The sequence below is a fragment of the Lottia gigantea genome (assembly GCF_000327385.1).
Source record: "Lottia gigantea unplaced genomic scaffold LOTGIsca_21, whole genome shotgun sequence".
Classification (NCBI taxonomy): domain Eukaryota; kingdom Metazoa; phylum Mollusca; class Gastropoda; family Lottiidae; genus Lottia; species Lottia gigantea.
The window spans coordinates 1806190-1825693 of record NW_008708458.1 but is presented as its reverse complement, the minus strand read 5'-3'; the positions used below and the strand labels follow the sequence as shown (position 1 = coordinate 1825693).

At 34.2% G+C, this 19504-nt stretch overlaps 2 protein-coding genes across 2 annotated transcripts; one reads left to right on the top strand and one right to left on the bottom strand.

Moving 5' to 3' along the window:
* Nucleotides 1-967: 967 nt before the first annotated feature.
* LOTGIDRAFT_231728 (hypothetical protein) lies at nt 968-9611 on the bottom strand (the record flags this gene model as incomplete). Its single annotated transcript, XM_009054185.1, has 16 exons — nt 968-1368; nt 1631-1660; nt 1965-2034; nt 2349-2522; nt 2797-2906; nt 3927-4050; nt 4489-4563; nt 4891-4992; nt 5424-5584; nt 6140-6245; nt 6493-6615; nt 6798-6955; nt 7387-7635; nt 8074-8277; nt 8441-8550; nt 9592-9611. The coding sequence occupies 16 exons, from the start codon at nt 9609-9611 to the stop codon at nt 1199-1201; spliced, it is 1986 nt and encodes a 661-aa protein (XP_009052433.1). The 3' UTR covers nt 968-1198.
* A 1120-nt stretch (nt 9612-10731) lies between these two features.
* On the top strand, nt 10732-19247 carry LOTGIDRAFT_159695 (hypothetical protein; the record flags this gene model as incomplete). The annotated part of the gene is made up of 8 exons (XM_009054184.1): nt 10732-10761; nt 14761-14917; nt 15312-15497; nt 16347-16484; nt 16731-16808; nt 17086-17195; nt 17504-17571; nt 18065-19247. The coding sequence occupies 8 exons, from the start codon at nt 10732-10734 to the stop codon at nt 19245-19247; spliced, it is 1950 nt and encodes a 649-aa protein (XP_009052432.1).
* Between the last annotated feature and the right edge of the window lie 257 nt (nt 19248-19504).

Below are 19504 nucleotides of genomic sequence, written 5' to 3'. Positions count from 1 at the left end.
TTGGGTTGTTTATTATAAGATTCTGGTATTACTACTGTGAAGTCGACATATTTGAGTTGTTTATTATAAGATTCTGGTATTACTACTGTAAAGTAGACATATTTGAGTTGTTTATTATAAGATTCTGGTATTACTACTGTAAAGTAGACATATTTGAGTTGTTTATTATAAGATTCTGATATTACTATTGTGAAGTCGACATATTTGAGTTGTTTATTATAAGATTCTGATATTACTATTGTGAAGTCGACATATTTGAGTTGTTTATTATAAGATTCTGATATTACTATTGTAAAGTAGACATATTTGAGTTGTTTATTATAAGATACTGGTATTACTATTGTGAAGTCGATATATTTGAGTTGTTTATTATAAGATTCTGGTATTACTATTGTAAAGTAGACATATTTGAGTTGTTTATTATAAGATTCTGATATTACTATTGTGAAGTAGACATATTTGAGTTGTTTATTATAAGATTCTGATATTACTACTGTGAAGTCGACATATTTGAGTTGTTTATGATAAGATTCTGATATTACTATTGTGAAGTCGACATATTTGAGTTGTTTATGATAAGATTCTGATATTACTATTGTGAAATCGACATATTTGAGTTGTTTATGATAAGATTCTGATATTACTATTGTGAAGTTGACATATTTGAGTTGTTTATTATAAGATTCTGATAAACTATTGTGAAGTCGACATATTTGAGTTGTTTATTATAAGATTCTGATATTACTATTGTGAAGTTGACATATTTGAGTTGTTTATTATAAGATTCTGATATTACTATTGTGAAGTCGATATATCTGGGTCGTTATTGTAAGATATCTACATTATTTATAACAAAAAAATCGGATAGAACTATAATAAAGTAAAGACACAAATAGTAACACTCCCGCGACTTAATTGAATGATAAGAACAGAGATGTCGATAGCATTGGGTAAGCACTGTAAAATTCACATATTGGTTAATTTATTATACAAAAACTAAAAATAACAACCGCTGCGAAGTCAAACAATTTTTGCTTGTTTGTTAATGAATTCAATAGTTTCATTTATTTTGTGAATAAGCTATTTTACAAATTGAAATAGACATATAATTCATCCTTACACTGTACAAATCACACGGGTCCCAAATGAAATGAAAAGAACGACACCAGTTTTAGGTTATACAAGAATGTGTTAGGCATTATTTATCACCCTCCTCGGTTTTCATCTCTGTATCATCAAAGCGCTTTGGCGAAAATCCAGATGGTAGTTGAATAGTTCCAGCTTTAAATTTCTTGACTAGAAACATGATACCAGCTCCAACTAAGAAAGCAACAATAAGCATGCCAATTCCTAATCCAGCCATTGATCCTTGAAACAAAACAAACATTAATCAATCATAGTTTTCTACTTAAATATTGATTAAAAAGAATTCATGTGCATTTCCTCGGAATGATGCTTGATGCAAGACATAAATGGTTGTCCTCGAGTTACATTCAGACACCTTTTCAAATAATCTAATTCAAAGAACTTGATTCATTTTCTCTTAACTGCTTCAGAAATTTTTTTTTGTTTATTTGGAATTCTTCTCGAATGGGCCTCAATATTTACACTAAATAATACAAAGACTTACCAGAACTATAACCACTGGAAGTTGGTTTCTCTGAAAATAAAAACCATACAATTTATGTTACACAATAGCAATAATCACATCAGGGACAAAATAAACAATTGTCAGAGAGAAGTATAGCGAGTTTCATACTTCTTTGACTATCTAACTAAATACAGACAAGGGCGTGGCGCAATCAAAGTTAAAATGAGGCAAGAAGGGGGAGGGGGTCTGGGTGGATTTAAAATACAAAATTTATAAAATAAAACATATCCTGACACATTTTGAGAGTTAATGACAGAAATCATTATCAGTCATACCATGACAAAGCAGAACTAACTGTTAAAACAAAACTTACGTGGATTTGCCCCAAGTATATAAACGCCACTTGAGGTTAATGAATATGGTTTAGCTCGCAATGTTTCCAACTGAAACAAGAAAAAAGGCACTCAAGGATTGCTCACATAATTTTTATGCTAACATGACAAGTGTATTATGTAGTTTTAATAACATGCACATATGTTTACATATAACATACTTCCTAGTTCGTATACCATCTGATGTGCGCAATCATTTAAATTCCAAAATCTTGATACAGAAAATCAGAATGAAACAAAATTAGCTTTTACTTTTCTGCAGAAAATCATTACACACTTTCAGCAACTTTTCACGTTTCATGTACAATACAATAATAATAAGTTTCGTATTAATGTTTACTGTAATTCAACAATTATCCACTTACATCCTTGAATGTGTCATTATCCATATTGATTATCAAGTCCCCTTTATTAATCAAAGCTTCTAACAACTGATCTGCCTCATCTAACGTCACTTCCTTTACATGTGTGACGTCACCCATCGGAGCGACATCTAGTAGAGTAAACTGGACTAATACATCATCGTTAGTATATGAGTACTGAAAATAAATTTAGAAAATTTCTGGTGAATTATGCAAAAGTCATCCATTTTTGGTATGCAGTAGATCCGACTGGAAGTGCGCCTACTATGTAACGTTGAACGAACTATATTCGTCATAAGATCGAGTTTACAAGAATGGACAAAAACAGGTTGGAAGAAATTAGAAATTTATAGTAAGGGAAATATATTTTCAAAAGCATTAGCATTGAATTGATCTCTGGTCACAAGGGACACAAGGCATACAATAAAATCAAAACAAAATATAACCTTACCTCGATATTGGCAACTCGTATTGGTGAAATGGCAACATAACCAATAACACTCAATAAAATAAATTCTTTAAATAAACTTTCATTAGGTTCGACTATGTTACGGAATTTTCCTAAAATGAAGAAAGATAGCTTGCCAGGCAAGGAAACATACCAGCTGTTAAAAATTATAACAAAATCTTATAAAAACCAAGGCAAAACCTCAAAAACAGATCATCAAATTATCATCAAATTCAAACATGAACTATGTCTCATCGACGTACACACAAGGGCAATAACTTGTTCATTCGATCCAATTTTCGCACTTGACCGAGATCTCATCAATATATCCATGCATACCATAAAAACTGTAGTTTATGTCGCTCCTGCAAGCCAAGGGTAGCAACTCTAACACCGTTCATCCGATTGTTACCAATTATCAAACATGACTGAGATCTCATCAATATATACATGCATATCTATAGTTTCATCAAGATCGGATAAAAACTGTAGCCTCTACCGTGCCTAAAAGCCAAATTTGACACGTTTTTCCTGAGTCAAGGGCTATATCTCAAAATCAAAAACCGTTCATCCGATTAGCCTATTACCAATTTCGAATTTGACCGAGATCTCATAAAAAAATTATTTTGAACGGACGGAGGACAGGGGCTTATGTGGGCGTATCAAAAGGATTTCAATAATGCTTTAAAGGGACAGTTGCGCCATTGTTTTGACCAATCATACTTTAGTCTCAGTCTTTTTAGATAATTCGGTGCGTTAGCCCTGTTTTTACACCTAACATAAGGTATCATCTCAATTTGAAGATTTTTCATCGTGAACTTCTATCTGATTCTTTCAATCCTGTACGTTTCGAGGTTTTCTTAACAAAGATGGGTCACGTGTTGAATCTTTCGTTATAAAAGGGCATGACCTTTTTGATTCTGATTTAATTAAGACCACCAAAACGTTCAACTGGAACTAAAACCTTGTGAGAACTAAAATTAATCAGGCCATCCTCCCTACTATATAAACGTGGACAATCTCGGACAAGACTGCCTCCAAGGCCATTCTTCATCCTGTTAGCTTTAAGCTAAACTGTTTGTAAGGTGGAATTGACGAGCATAAGAAACTATAACTATGACATGAGTATTTACCTGGCAGAGCGAATTGTATGTCTTTTCGTTTATCAACACTATAACAAGGTGAAATATCAAACGACCAAATCATAGGTCTGTCTTCTTTATATTCATAAATATTATATAAATTATCAAAATTTTGCTGAAGATAAAAAAATAAGCACGATGTAGATAAATATGTCTAGTTTCATGATTTCTTTTCAGGGGTGTGCGTGTGTTGGAGGGGACTACTACACTTCATATTCATCTCGTAATGTAGTGGATCAGTGCGATAGAATCTTTACATTATCTAATCTCTGTCGACAATATAGGCTATAAGTTATCTTTCCCCATTATGCTATTCACCCCAGCTACAAATTGGTACAGATACCCAATGACAAGAGCTTTGGTCAAGAACCAGCAGGTAGAAAAATCCTATAGTGAAACCAAGTTGTTATCCTTGTAAATAATGGTTGTTTGTTTCTGTCTTAGAAACTGGACAATGATCCCTCACATAAGAAATTAATCGTCCAACCATACATACATACCGTTATATGAGCAGTATTTGTGATAGAAACATCATAAAGAATATGCTACTCACATCATAAGCCATAATTCTAAATTGAGCTGGCAGGCCAAACTCATACTGTGTACCAACACTCTCCATCCAATCAGACTGTTAAAAAATTAATAAACCTTTATCAAAAATAGAAGTCCTTGGTTACAAGCAAAACCTTTCATCAGAAATCGGAACATTTTCAAAGTGTATGCAGATAGTTTAGTTTGGGAACGACTGACAAATAGTAAGCTCTCTGTATTTTCAGTCAATCTGTAAATTTTTGATGTAATGAGAGTTTTTATGAAGTGAGAACCCAGCTTATCTTTTATAACAGTACAAAAAGGAAAATTGGTGATGCTATAATGGTAGTCTAGAAAAACTTCTTTACATCAACTTAAAGCGTTTAGTATCATTGAACGTTTAACTAAATAGACGCATACAAACCGATACAAAAGACCATTCCCAAGATGAAGCAATGGTAGCACCAGGAGGCCAGTCAGTTCTCTGAGCTGTATACACATCACAATCCATATCACGAACCTTTTTCTACATGTATCGAAATTAGACACACTTCAAATTTACAAATTTACAAAAATAGGACCAGGACGTTCCTCGAACATATCATGACTTGTGTCGTAAGTATGGTGTTTCTCAATGTAATTTACCACACTTACGATCAAAATATGTTTTTATTGTATTGGAGAAACGAAGCCCATGATACATATAATGTATTTAAATAACAAATTTGACAAACGTCCAGTTATTATCATCTTCCAGACGTGATTGAAGAGACAGTTCTTTTCTTTACTCAAGACATAACATATTGAATTTTTATACAATTCCAGAATCAACGAAATATGTTGACAGCAGAAAACTATTAAGGCCAGCTTGGAAATCAAAATGCACGACCATCATTCACAGTACAGAAAATACTACCGCTATAAATGAAGGAGTTACATCACCACGGAAATACTTACAAGTCCAACATATTGAAGATCAACACCATCTAAATCGAAAAACTCTTCTTTGGTTCGAATTCTAACACCTCCACCTATCGTGGCCTCGGCATCCAGTCCCGAGGCATCTATTGTCGTTGTAGTACAGTTACCCAAAAGACTATCAATTATATAAGCCACGCCTATAAAAAAATCTAGATTATTCTACCGGCACACTTATAAAACAATCTGTTTGTTTGATGCTATCTATCACATGTGCATTATAACAATAATGTGAGAACATCTTTTAGTTGAAAGAGTAGCTCCTCCAAATAACAAGTTAAGGAGCTGATTTAGTTCTTAAGTTCTTCAAAATAACATTCACGACTTCTGAAATATTTTATTAAAGACTATTTATTTCGCCTTCAAGGAGTAGAATTAGTCTGCATCTTTGATAGACAACATGAATTTAACCTTAGGTATAATTTGGGAGCTGTTTCACCGAAGAAAAAATGGAAAATCTGCGTTTCATTAAAGTTCGTATGAAAATAGTAATCTAAATGCTGTGGTAAAATTTTCGTAACACTACAAAATGCTTCATAATGATTAAACCACAGACATTACTCCAAGATTAAACAAAACCCAAATGTCTCGCCATACTTTGAGCTGCTGCCCAGAACGAGTTGGTAGAAATGCACACAAAGGTACCATGTATGTATACGATTGATACGATTTACTATAATGACTATAAGCTATACCTGTATTGAAATCATGTATACGAGTTAACTTGTTGGTACCATATGGTCCGTTGGCGTCTGGATAGAAATCATAGCGGAACAGATGCATGTTAAAATCATAATATTCCTGAAAATAAAGCGGTTATAAAAACAGACGAAGATTTTTACCTCCTCAGAACAGATTCATAAAAGGAGAAAAACTTTGAAGTTGACTATCACAAACAATTGAGTTAAACCCATGTTATGTGCTTTGTACGTTGCAATTCAATGACCTTACTCTGCGATGTCCTCACCAACGCATCTCTTCTTGAGAGTACACAGAGGATAATGTTTATGTATTTTTTGTTACAGAAGTAGAATGAAGGAGACCATACCTTGATATAATTCAGTGTAAAAGCATTAGGGTCCTGTATCTCAGATGAAAAACTGAATGCATCGGGTATAGACGGTAAAGACTTTTTGGAGTTTCTACCAGGACAATAAGCCATATGTGGAGTCTGAAACAAACGTCAAATAACAAGAGAAACCAATAAGTAGTGCAGATACAATATTAAAATCTTAAACAGTTAAGGCATATTTTCTGAAGCCCACAATTCAAAGGTCGTGCAAGCCGTTCAACAGAAGTATGATCCTGAACTGAAAAAAACCATCATAAATAAGAAATTCAAGAACAACAAACCTCAAAAATATCTGTAGGATCTCCCAAAATCTTCTCAAAATAATCCGTAAAGTCGTAATAATGTTCGAATTTTCTGGTGGTTGTTGAATTAGTACTACTTCCGACCACGTGAGCTCTGACTGGATCTTGTTTTGCCACAGAGTCTATCCATTCTGAAGCTGTAAAATATTACACATTGTTGATATGAGATGCTTTGCTTTTTAGATAAGTATACAATTGATACATTGTACTTTGTATTATTGACATTATGCATTTTGTATTGACGACATTGGTATCTTCAAGCTTCGACATACTAAATTTTTGCATCGTTATACCTCCATAGATAAGAGGGGTACTCAAAGATACACAGTTTCTTAAATAAATTCCCCATATATCAGGTGATCCAAGCGAACGTGAATCTCTTACTGCAAGGTATTCAGTAAAACACAATGTGTTAAGAAGAAAATATCTAACAAGAAAACTGATAGATATGTTCTTGTATTAACCACAATTTTGATATGTTCATACATTATACAGGACAGTGGCTATATCATAAACATCAGATTCAAGCTAGGGATGATATCGCGGTGGTTTTAAAGAGGCTACTCACTGCTGAAATAATACTGAGTATGGATGGTTGCGTTGTCGATATCCCAATATATACAGCTTTCCCACACATCACAATTAATTCCCCGAATTACTTCCCTTCCCATGAACACTTCCGGTATATCTCCTCCAAATTTAAAAGCAGATTGTGGTGATGAAATTCGTTCACTTCCATTTTGAAATTTCTTCAAACCAAAAAGAAATTGAAATGGACTGCTGGAGAGAGGCAAAGCAGTACAGTCAGGTTGTCCTTCTGAAAATAATTTTTTAAGAAAAAAATTATTGTTTGTATGTTCAAATATGGTCTCAAAAAATTTTCTACTTCTATTCTATTGTTCTGAAAACAGAAATCATGCAATGTATATAACAATAGTGGTATGAGTTAATCCTCTTTCAAATTCCAAATCTTTAATGCAGCTTTTTGGCCTGGGTGTATTGTTGCATTAGAGTGACTAATCTTTTTCACAAGGGACGTGGGTCGGATATTTTACCGTCAAATCACCACACAGGATAGCACGAGGTGTATATCGATATTGACACCTTGTCTAACTATTTAACTTCGAGAACTGAATTTGCCATGGCTAAAGGGGTATTTATAGATAAAATTTTCTGGATCAACTGATCATCAAATCCATTTGAAGTTTTATTCTTTTGAACATTTGAACATTGGAATATTTGTATAATGGCTTACCCAAATCATCAACAATGCTGAGCATTTCGTCGTTTGCGTAATCAAAGATTAGATGTATCACAGTACCATTTTCATACATAACAATTGTACCTCGATCATTAGGTCCGTCATAATATTGTTTCATATCTATTGTCTGTTTACTGCTTACTATATTACATTCTATACGAACTGAGAACGCTTCGGGTAACACTGGTTGAGATATTGCTGAAATGGAGAACAAGGCTTTAACATGTTCATCTTAAGTACGAGTTTCTTTCCATGAGTTGGACAAATAGAAATTTTTTAATATATAATGTTTCGGATGCTGTCTGGTTATGTTCTTAGTATGGAATTTGTAAAGAGTGAAAAATATGTTCTCCAAGCTAACCTTGTTGTTTTTTAGCTCTGTTTGCGAAATCCTGTGGATCACATATACTGAGATTTGGAGTTCCAGCTTGAAGAGAGAGTTGCACCATATACCATAGAACCCCTGAAAGTCTGCAATGAAAAATGTACTTTGAATTAATATTTTAAAGAAGATGTCCACTGGTGAATTGGAACTTTGTAATTCTGTTGTAATCCCAACATTTTCTACTATCAAACTCATTTTTGACCAACATGTTAGATATAACCATGTAATTCCGTCGCGACCTGCTTCGGAGCAAACTTCTGTCGTACTTAGTCTTATTTAATTACAGATCTATATGTTTCATTTTTTCAATTCCTTTTCTTTGGTGAAATTCATTTGCTATCCATGATCTTATGAAAGGCAACATTTATTATCCTCTCAGACCACCATGAGCTCAGAATTAAATGTTTTCTGTCATTTCACAAATATTCAAAATAATATTTTCCGATGCATGCCGTTTGTCGTCGGGTATCAGTTTTGTTTATAAACACACTTCCGCCAAGACATTTTGGTAAAAATGACCAACATTTTGAAATGAAATTAACATCGTTAAAATCAAATTTCCAAAATGGATTGTTCATTGGATGGCATTTTCATCAACTCAATGACAATTTTGTCGGTATTTTTTCAGAGTTGTTATATCAAAACATACAAAAATGATTGTTAAAATATTATTCTGTACAATTTGTAGACAGACAGTAGGTCAATAAAGTATTCAATATTCAACCATCTAAATGCTCTGTTCAAAACAAAGTTTACTGCATAGTTGTTAGCAATTCTAGGTTTTGTATTTTCAACCCACAGCATAAACATTGGTTTTGATTGGTAAACATTAGTTCAAAACCACAGAGGATACTCAAAACAAAACATATTTGATGGTTATAATGAAAAATAAATGAAGTGGTATTGTCAAGGACATTGCCGTATACTGCCAGTTACACATCATACCGTTCTATCGTTTGTGGGTGGTTCTGTGAGAATTTGTAACATATACTCTGTGTACGTTCGGCTGGAGTTCCTTTACAAAGTGTGGCAAGTTGTGATGACAACAGAATCTTATTTAAATAAACCATGTGTTAGTATCATTTTCTCTCATCGATTCTAAATGTTTTAAAATTAAATTCACTTACAATAATTTATTGGCAGCCATGTTGATTTCGCCAACGCTGTATCACAAAGGTTGAAAGATAAGATAAGCATCTCAATGAAGTGAAGTCATTGGCTTTATATCTTTAATCATATCTTTCTATTATTTGATATAATGTAAAATACGTACAATACAATTTTTTGTAAATAGTGACTATATTTTCTACCTGTTTTTTCAAGATTAATCTTAAAGTTTCTGTTAAGAAGTTGTAAGACATTATTTTGATATCATTGACTTTAAAAATTTATCTTTTAGCCAGGTCTGTATATTAATGGCATGGTTGAATTCAAGAAACGTTATGGAACTAAAACGATTAGATGAACAGAATATATTACTGTTTCAGTTGTTGTTTCCATTGAAAAGTTAATCTATGTCTTGTCAGGAGTTTTATTACCTTCCTTGAATCAATTTGGATCTGAAAACCGGTCTTTGGGCAAGTTTGTAGGCTTCCCTGACAAAAATGGTCTCTTATTTCACATACTATTGCGGATTTTATTTACTTACCCATTGCCTACCTTTCGCCTGGGTACGTCTTACTTGACAATTGACGACTACATACTTGAAAGGGGTAGGGAGTGCAATAATATGATGGTTAATTTGTGTAAAAATTTCCATCTGTTGATAAAGGTGTGATTGATACTTTCTGTAGAGAATAATTGTGTAATGTGTCTCTTACTCATCGAACATATTTCAGAATATTTTGCACCTTGCCCCTCTGTTGCTGCGAGCCTGTGGTTTCTATAGTTTAACAGCGACTGGCAGTGGCCGCTTGAGGCGACGGTTTACAAGTCTACCACTGACTGCACCAATAAAATGGTCATTTACAGATCACCTTTAACGACCAGTACACAACTGGCTACAAAATGGAACACAAATGGCTAAAAAACCCACTTCATCTATATATTTTGAATTTGTACACTTAAGACACCGTTGATTAAACGGATAAACGAGAACTCACATCAAAGCTAATGATTAATCAGTCAAAAGTGTTCACCTTATAACTGTAAGAAAACTATTTCTTATTAACAGTCCGTTGGGTGTGTATTGTCGACAGGTGAGAGCTGGACTGTGGGTTCCGCAAAATTGACATTTTTGGGGAAAGAAGCTGAGAGGAATGAAGAACATGTATGAAGTGAAGCCAGATGACAGTATGGTAAGATGAGTTTCAAATTCAACTTTGAATTCGGAAAAGAAAGATGGAAAAAGAAATATTTTCAACATGTCCATGATTTACAAAAAATGTCTCTTACAGTCTTTCATTGGACACTCAACTAATATATATCACCAATGAAATAAATTTAAATGCTCTAAAGCACAAATATCTGATTACGCCAGCATTTTTTCCTAAATGCAACTCCATTTTTTATTACTTGATTTGCCTGCTTGTGGTAGTCACATCTACTCAATATATTTCTGATTAAAATCTTATTACTATTGCCATAGCCAGTTTCTTTTATAAGTTGATGTTATTTTATGGTTTGTTAGTATTGATGATCTCTCCAAAATGCTTGAACTTCAAGGCTCCTTCCGTATGTGTCGATCTCCGCAGACTTTTATATATGTGCATTTCGTGCTCTGTGTGAGATTTTTGAAAGTTGATCAATTAAAAGTAGAGTTATATCTGTGGTTATACTTTGTTTTCTTTCCAAATTTATCCTAAATATTTCATAAGGTCTATTTTAAAGGCTGTAACGTATTTTTATATCATGTCAAGATTTTTGTTGAATATTAACTCGTTACATTCAAACTGTCTAAACTTTTTTAATGTTTTTTAAGATAGTAGAGAACGTGACTCTGCTTGCTGTTATCATTCTCCAAAATGGAATGGATCGCTATTTTCTTCCACAGCTGGTAATATACTTATATATCTACAACATCTAATCGTGTGAAATTTTATTTAAACGTTTATAATATTTATGTCGTTTCAATTGGTGTTGTGTCCCCTATATCATTAATAACTTTAGAAATATTTCACGGTCCAATTCCTTCGAGGTTGAATTTTTTTTTCTATTCGGCTATATTAAGTGAATGATTTTCTCACCGTACCCGCTTAGTTTGCATTATGGGAAGTAATTTCGCAATCGTTTATGGCCTTCAGTAATCACCTGTAAATCAGTCGCCTTTAATGAACGAACAAGGTAAGGCTTTTTAGATCAAGATGCTTCAACATGTGGATTGTTAACACAACATTTCGTCCATTAGTCGGTGTAGAAGATATAAAATGACACAAAGCTTGTTGGAAAATAGGATATTAAACTAGGTATATAGCAGCCATCACTGGGATAGAATGCGATTGAGGTTCATTGTTGTACTGTTGGCTTGTTATGTCTTTAACAATACGAGATATACTATAAATACGTATAATATTGACGCGATGTAAAAGATTATTGATTACTAGATATTGTTCACGTAATATATAATCTATATAGTTCTATGGCACTACAGTAGATGTATTGAGCCTTATTTTAACAAAGGTTTTGTACATTTCAATTAAGTAACCTAATTAATGATTATATTAAAAGTCTATATGGATGAATTAGCATAAATATTTCGTTTTACCATTTGATACAGCCCCATTTCAGCTTTTTTTGTATCATGTTCGTCGTGCCATGCTAAGTTTTCCGATAGGCTTCGTCTTTATGTCGTCTTCGATCTATAGTCCAGTCAGATATATTTCAGGCTGATTTTACAGTGTTGTGAATTGTGAATATAAGAGTTTCTTGAGATTGTAACAGCCAGGTTAACACTCCAGCAAGTAGGAAAAACATATTTTGAATACAAAATCACTTTCAAGTTTGCTCAAAGATACCCAATGTGAAAATGAGAATGGCTAGCTGCCGCCGCTGAAATTCCATCACATATTTTGAGACTCGAATTCGAATTGCTACAGACGTTTGTTAACGAGTTGAAATCTATTTAGGCCAATGCACATTGAGATACATGATTTACCACTAAATAATTTAAGCTATAGATTCATGGCTGAACATATTTCAGCGAATATTATGATCAGATTCATAATATGATGCTAACCCATCCCTATTTTTTTTTTTTTTTTGCTATTTTATTTTACTCCTACCTGTTATTAAGTTAACAAGTTTAAATGATATAGCAAACGATGATATCTGTAGGCCCAGGCAGTAGAGGGATTCAAACCCTGAGGCACCTAATCGAATTTTATATGAGCTTTAAATATCATTGATTAACGGTTGTTTTCATCCTAATAACAAAAAACTCGGTGAAGCAGAAATTATATTCGTTATTTTGAGTAGAAGTATAAAGAGATAGGGGTCAAAAGATCACACCTTATTAAGGTATATCGACATTCTCTCCGACTGACTAATATGACACACACACGTTGGTTAGCAGTTGACAAGTTAACGTTCGCTTCCAGCGGATGATGAAATCGCAGACTAGGTAATTGTTGGTAGTCGTAGTAGTTGGTAGTTGGATTGGTTCAAATAAGATGATTCTGTTCTGTTGGATTGGTTGTCGATAATGAAGACATGCTTATATATACATAGAGATACACGCTTTGATATGTGCATACCAACACGCATATCTATTTCTTGGGTAATAACTGTATCAATGATTATCTCGGGGTAGTGTTTCGCTGATGCTCTTCATAATTACAGGTGTGACAACACAGGTGCGTTATTTTTTAGAATCATCAATACGAAGCTTGATTATATTGATATAAGTATTAGCCAGGGTCAATTTAGATTACAAAATTTGAGTAGCAATTTAACACACACAAAAAGTTGTGACTATTCAAGCTACAGTTTGATTCGCATTTCTTAAAAAAAATCGATAGCAATTCAAAACCTTGAGATATACAATTTGATTTGAATCGCAGATCGTCGTGATAAATTTTAATTTGGCTACTCACTTTAAATGGGGTAATTTTGATGTTAATGCTCTTAAATTGATTACCATACTTTTTACTTTGGTAAACGAATATAATCCTTTTCAAACAAATTTTCGTTCAAATGCATAACCATATTACAGAATTAAAATCGAAATAAAATGTATCATAGTAAGCGGCATATCAAGTTGAATATAAAAATGCCCAAATTTTGGTAAAAGTAACAGGATCGCCAAATTCAGTGGTATAAGGTGTTCCAAATGTGTTGCGTGTACTATTATGCTATAGAAAACCACGTTTAAATACAATTTGGGCCTGAACTTAAGAGCCTCGGGGTAGTGAACAGATAGGTTTATCGATATGTAAAAGAATGCTTAACAAACATTGTAAACAAACTTACAAATTAGGAAAGTGACAATTAACATACCAAACTGTGTATGGCTCTGATATTGAACTGACACACACGAACGTAGTTCACAAACATTTTGAATCCTCGATTTAATAAATGAATAACATATATTCAAGACATTTATAGAAATAGGAAAAGAAATTCCTAGTTTGAAATATAATTTAAGGAATTATGCGATTTTCATACATTTATGGTATTTTAGAAGACTATGTTTACATATATTCAAGACCCGAATCAACCCCCTAAAAATTACACATCTGTCCCTATAACTCCGTTTTTGTTTAGAGTCGTCTGAAATATGAGAATTATAACATTGCCAAGTATAAACATTTAAAGAGTGATTAATTTCATATACTCTTTTCATTCAGTCACGGACTCTGATATTTGAGGATTCGTAATAACCGAAATCTGATAAAATTATACCTTATGAAACTTCACAGCTTATGACTCTGTATAAAGCATCTCGAAAAAAAGATGGCTAGATATTACCCATAGCCTTTTATATTTTGACAATTTTACGATTATCGAATATCGAATATCGCTCATAAAATAACATCAAATAATTTATAGTAAAAAAGAATTCTTATAATTTATTTTTTTCCAATGAATTAAGTATTTATATTAAATAAATAAAACCAAACTCTACGCTGCCCGCATTCATTCATGTACTGTGTACACGGTCTGATGTTTTTATCATTGTATGAGGATAGAAGTCTCACTGTGGTGTAAAATGTCCTAAAAGTGGTACTAACTTAATTCAATAAAAATGATCTGAAATTATAGAAATAACAGAAGTCGGACGAGACATCTGAATAGAGCAATAATAAGACGTTACAAGTGCTGCTAGTCCAGAAATGATTTTCAAAATCTGATAATTTCAGGCACCTGGATATCCGGAGGGAGTTGTAGATATAAAATATTGTCATTATCCACAATCACGACAATCGCCACGTCGACACCCAAAAGAGACGCCAAAAGAGCCTGGCTACACACTGAACCATTCGAAATCTGAATCACCCTGGACCCTCAAGTCTAAAGGTTTGTCTTTAGGTCATTATGATTCGCAGGCTTTGTAATAAATTAGGAAACGATCCCTGAAGCTGTATCTAACAAGAACATCGCAGTAACATACATCAATATGAAGAATCGGGTGATCTATACCTTCATTATCTTGGGCAGGTATGAAATGATTGCGTAGATTGTAGACAAATGTCACAATCATGGAATTTCTAGAAACAGCCTGAGGAGCGGGAAACGGAGTTTTGGCTCCCACTTAATACGCCCCTGTTCACCATGGTTCACGGTTCTAGTTTTTCACATAAAAGGGTGTTGACAGTTCATATTCAGTCTGAAATGTCATATTTACAGACTAATGTTAGTAGGGACACGTTTAGTTCTTGACATATATTTACAAATATCGTTATGTTCACAGATATGCCAAGAAGTCGAGAAGGGGATAAAAAGTTCTACGCTGTGAGGCCCTACGGAGACTTGCCAGATCAAACGTTTGTTTCACCAACCCGCGGGGATTTAAAAGTTACACGAGGTCGTGGAGGGTATTATGATAACCCTAATTTCGTGTTGTCACCTAAAATGCATCAAAACAGAAATGAAGAAGGTAAGTTAATTGCTCTCCAACCCCTCTTTCAGAAGACTGAACGTAAGTTTTTTGGTATTCAAATGATAAGATCTCACAATCTTGCCACAATAAATTTCTGAAAGCGTTGAATCTCAAACAGGATTTATTTTGTGTATGTGCCGCAAGCTAGAAGATGAAAATGAAGAATATATAACTCAATAGGAATTGTACATTTTAGCTAACCAGGTCTTACTTTGTGATCTCCAGTAAAGTTAAACATCATCTTTTCTTTAGGAATAGAAATGTTTACACTTTTGTCCTAAATCAAAATATTTCGTCGGGTGGTTAATTTGTTAAAGGTGCCACTGGATTAATTCAGAAGATGATGCTTAACCTTCTCCGTAATATATTTTCGTCTCAAATCACAAAATGTCTTCAGTCGATTGACGTATAGATGTGATGAATTTCTTCTGATTAATAATTAAAAGGATTGTAAAGAGGTTTTCTAAAAATGTTATGTGTATCAGGGATCCTAAACGCATTAATTTGCAGCATTCCAATGTTGAGTCACACGTCTGTGGTTCCTGCAATTCTACAAACAAATATGTGTTTGATGACGCCACTAATCGCGAAAGTTGCTTGATCACATAAGGCACTTCGCGATTAAGGACGTCATCAAACATTTAGTTTTACTGGAATTGCAGGAACCACCGTCGTCTGATTGAAAGTTGGAATGGTGCATGTTGATGCTATCAGTGTACCTGATACACATAAAAAAACGTTGACAACCTCTCTACAATCCCTTTAGGAGGACGTAAAACTCCATTCAATTCATTTCATTTCTACAATCCTTTTATTAAGATGTTGCTTAAGCTGCTCATATTTCAGAACGTTCGTCAAACACAAGCAATAGCAGATCAAGGAATCATAAAAGCAGAAGCAAGAGACATTGTGTTGGTGCTGCAGCAATATTCCTACTAGTTTTACTAGTAATTATTGCAATTGGTATAAGTGTTTACTTTCTCAGTAAGTTACTTTCTGTTTAAAACTTTATGAGATTTTCCGTCTTCAATAATTAAACATGATGAAGTTATCAAAACAGAAAAATGTTTTGACATTTAAATGATCTTCATGACTTTGATACCTTTCTACTCTTAAGTCTTAGAAAAATACAAGAAACAGATGAATTGTGAAAATGTCACCTCTCAATTGGTACCCTGCTTATAACAGCCAAGAAGTCATAACTACTAATATGTTTTAAATTATTTGCAGATGAACAGATGATAGATAATGGGTCAATGCCTTCTCGACCACCAGCTTCTAGACTTGATTCAGAATCTTTAGCAGCGGGTAGGTATATTTAGCTTACCTGTACCACATCCCAAAATGAAAGCAATAATTCACAGTTCTCATGTTTTAAGTCAATTATAAAGGTATCAGAATAGCTACGAAGATTTATATTTTTGAAAATAGGACTTCAAGATGGCTCTAACTAAACTGTTTTCCGATTATGACATTTATATCTATAAATATGACTGTCGTGCCATATAGACACGTGTTGATGCCCCTTTGTATGTATGATTTCCATTTCCCCATTCCACTACCCCAGTCGTCTCGGTTATTCCAGATCCTGATTTTAAAGCCTCTATTAGAGTAACAAACTATGATTGGGACACGCGGATGGCTGATAAAGAAAGTGATGTGTTCAGACAGACTGCAAGTGATATGGAAAAACAGGTAAGAATTTTCTATTAAATATATTGCATAGAGTTTCTTTTCTCCGGTTCAAAGCCGTAGCGCAATCCACTTGTGGAATAGTTCGGATATCCAAAAGTCTTTGGTGATTTGAAATGCATACTAGAAAGGAAACCGTTCTTTCGTTTCATAAGTGATACATTTGCCTCATTTGCCTCCACGAAGTTTTAATTCAACCGGAAAGATGATTATCCAAATTCACCTTCAGTAAATTTTCCAATGCCACCATTTGACTGAACTAGACAACTCCTTCAGAATTAACAGTGCTTATATTGTCATTTGTATTTCAGCTTGATACCATATTCTTAAAAAGTCCTATAGCACCGGTTTATAACTACAGTGTAGTGAATTCCTTAAGGTAATTTAGCGACTTCCCTTCTGAGCTTACGAAATCGTAACATTTCTTTTCTGTCTAAGATTATGAACTTTTACGTGTTGACAGGTTTATGCTACCGTTGTCAATTTTTTTCACCTGTTTTAATTGTTGAATCTTCGTGCGCTAATAAATACAATCACTCGATACTTGTTTTTTTACTGTTCTTTCGATGAAAACTATGAAGTATTTGATTTATTTCCCAAGTTTTACAGGAGTTCTGGAATCCTGTCTTTTAAAGGGACAGGGGCGCCATTTTCGGGCTTTGATTCAGGTTTCGTAAATAAATAAATGATATGTAATTATTTTAAATATTTCTGTATGTCTTTTCTATATATCACAGTCCACAGAGTATCTATTCGACGGTAAGCTATGAACTCTATTACCGATTGGCTTAGCTAAAAAAAATTCCCGTTTCTGAGACTAAAGTATGATTGGTAATAAAAAACTATAAGAATTTGATGTCCTATCTTTACAGTGAAGGAAGCATTAAGGTAAATATGAGCGTCAAACTACGCTCTGTTACTGCAGAAATAGAGAAAGAAGAGCTAGAGGAGCAGAAACTGAACCTAAAGAATAAACCGTACATAGTTGCACAGGCTCTAAAACAGGGTATAGAAGAATTAAAAAAGCAACAAGATCAATTGGGAGTTACAAGTTCTCTGCCAGTAATAGATGTTGACGCAGATGCCATCGAAGTAGCTGCAGTTACTACTACTACGATCTTTCCACCAACTTCAACTACAACTGCAACAACTGCAGCTTCAACCACTACACCAACTCCAACCACTGAATCAGCAACGGTAGCAACAACTGCGGCTTCAATCTCTACGCCAATTCCAACCACAGAATCAACAACGATAGCAACAGCTGCGGCTTCAATCTCTACGCCAATTCCAACCACAGAATCAACAACGATAGCAACAGCTGCGGCTTCAACCACTCCACCAACTCCAACCACGGAATCAACAACGGTAGCAACAACTGCGGCTTCACTCACTACACAAACTCCAACCACAGAATCAACAACGATAGCAACAACTACGACTTCAACCTCTACGCCAACTCCAACCACCGAATCAACAACGATAGCAACAACTGCGGCTTCAACCTCTACGCGAACTCCAACCACCGAATCAACAACGATAGCAACAACTGCGGGTTCAACCTCTACGCCAACTCCAAATACAGAATCAACAACGATAGCAACAACTGCGGCTTCAGCCTCTACGCCAACTCCAACCACAGAATCAACCATGATTGCAGCAACGTCGACTTCAACCACTCCACCAACTCCAACCGAATCAACAACGATTGCAACAACTTCGGCTCCAGCCATGAATTCGACTACACCATCAGCTATTCTCTCAATTCCGACCACTTCACCATCTTCGACACCGGATCAAACTATATCAACAGTAACCACGGCCACTACACCAGCTGCAAATAGATCTTCAAATTCTTCCATTGCAACAACCTCAAGTGCAAATATTCAAACTGCAGCTTACTCTTCGACCACAAATACACCCCTTACAACCCAAGGGATTGCACCAGGAGCGTTATGTCCTGATTTGGAATCGTGGAAAGAAATGATAACAAGTGTCTGTAATTCATCTATCAAAGCTGCAAATGAAGCTTCAGTTCACGAGGACCAGTGTTAGTAAGTAAAATACTTAAAATGATATGTAAATAGGTTTTCTAACAAATTTTTTTAGACGTACTGACTTTTTTCTGGTAATGTAAAGAGATTTTCTCAATTTTTACATGTGCATCGAGAACACTGATGTCATCAATTTGCACCATTCCAATTTTCAATCAGACGTCAGTGGTTCCTACAATTCCACTAAAACAAGCGTTTTATGAACGTCATTAATCGCCCTTTTTGTGATAAAGCATCTTTTGCGATAAATCACTACTT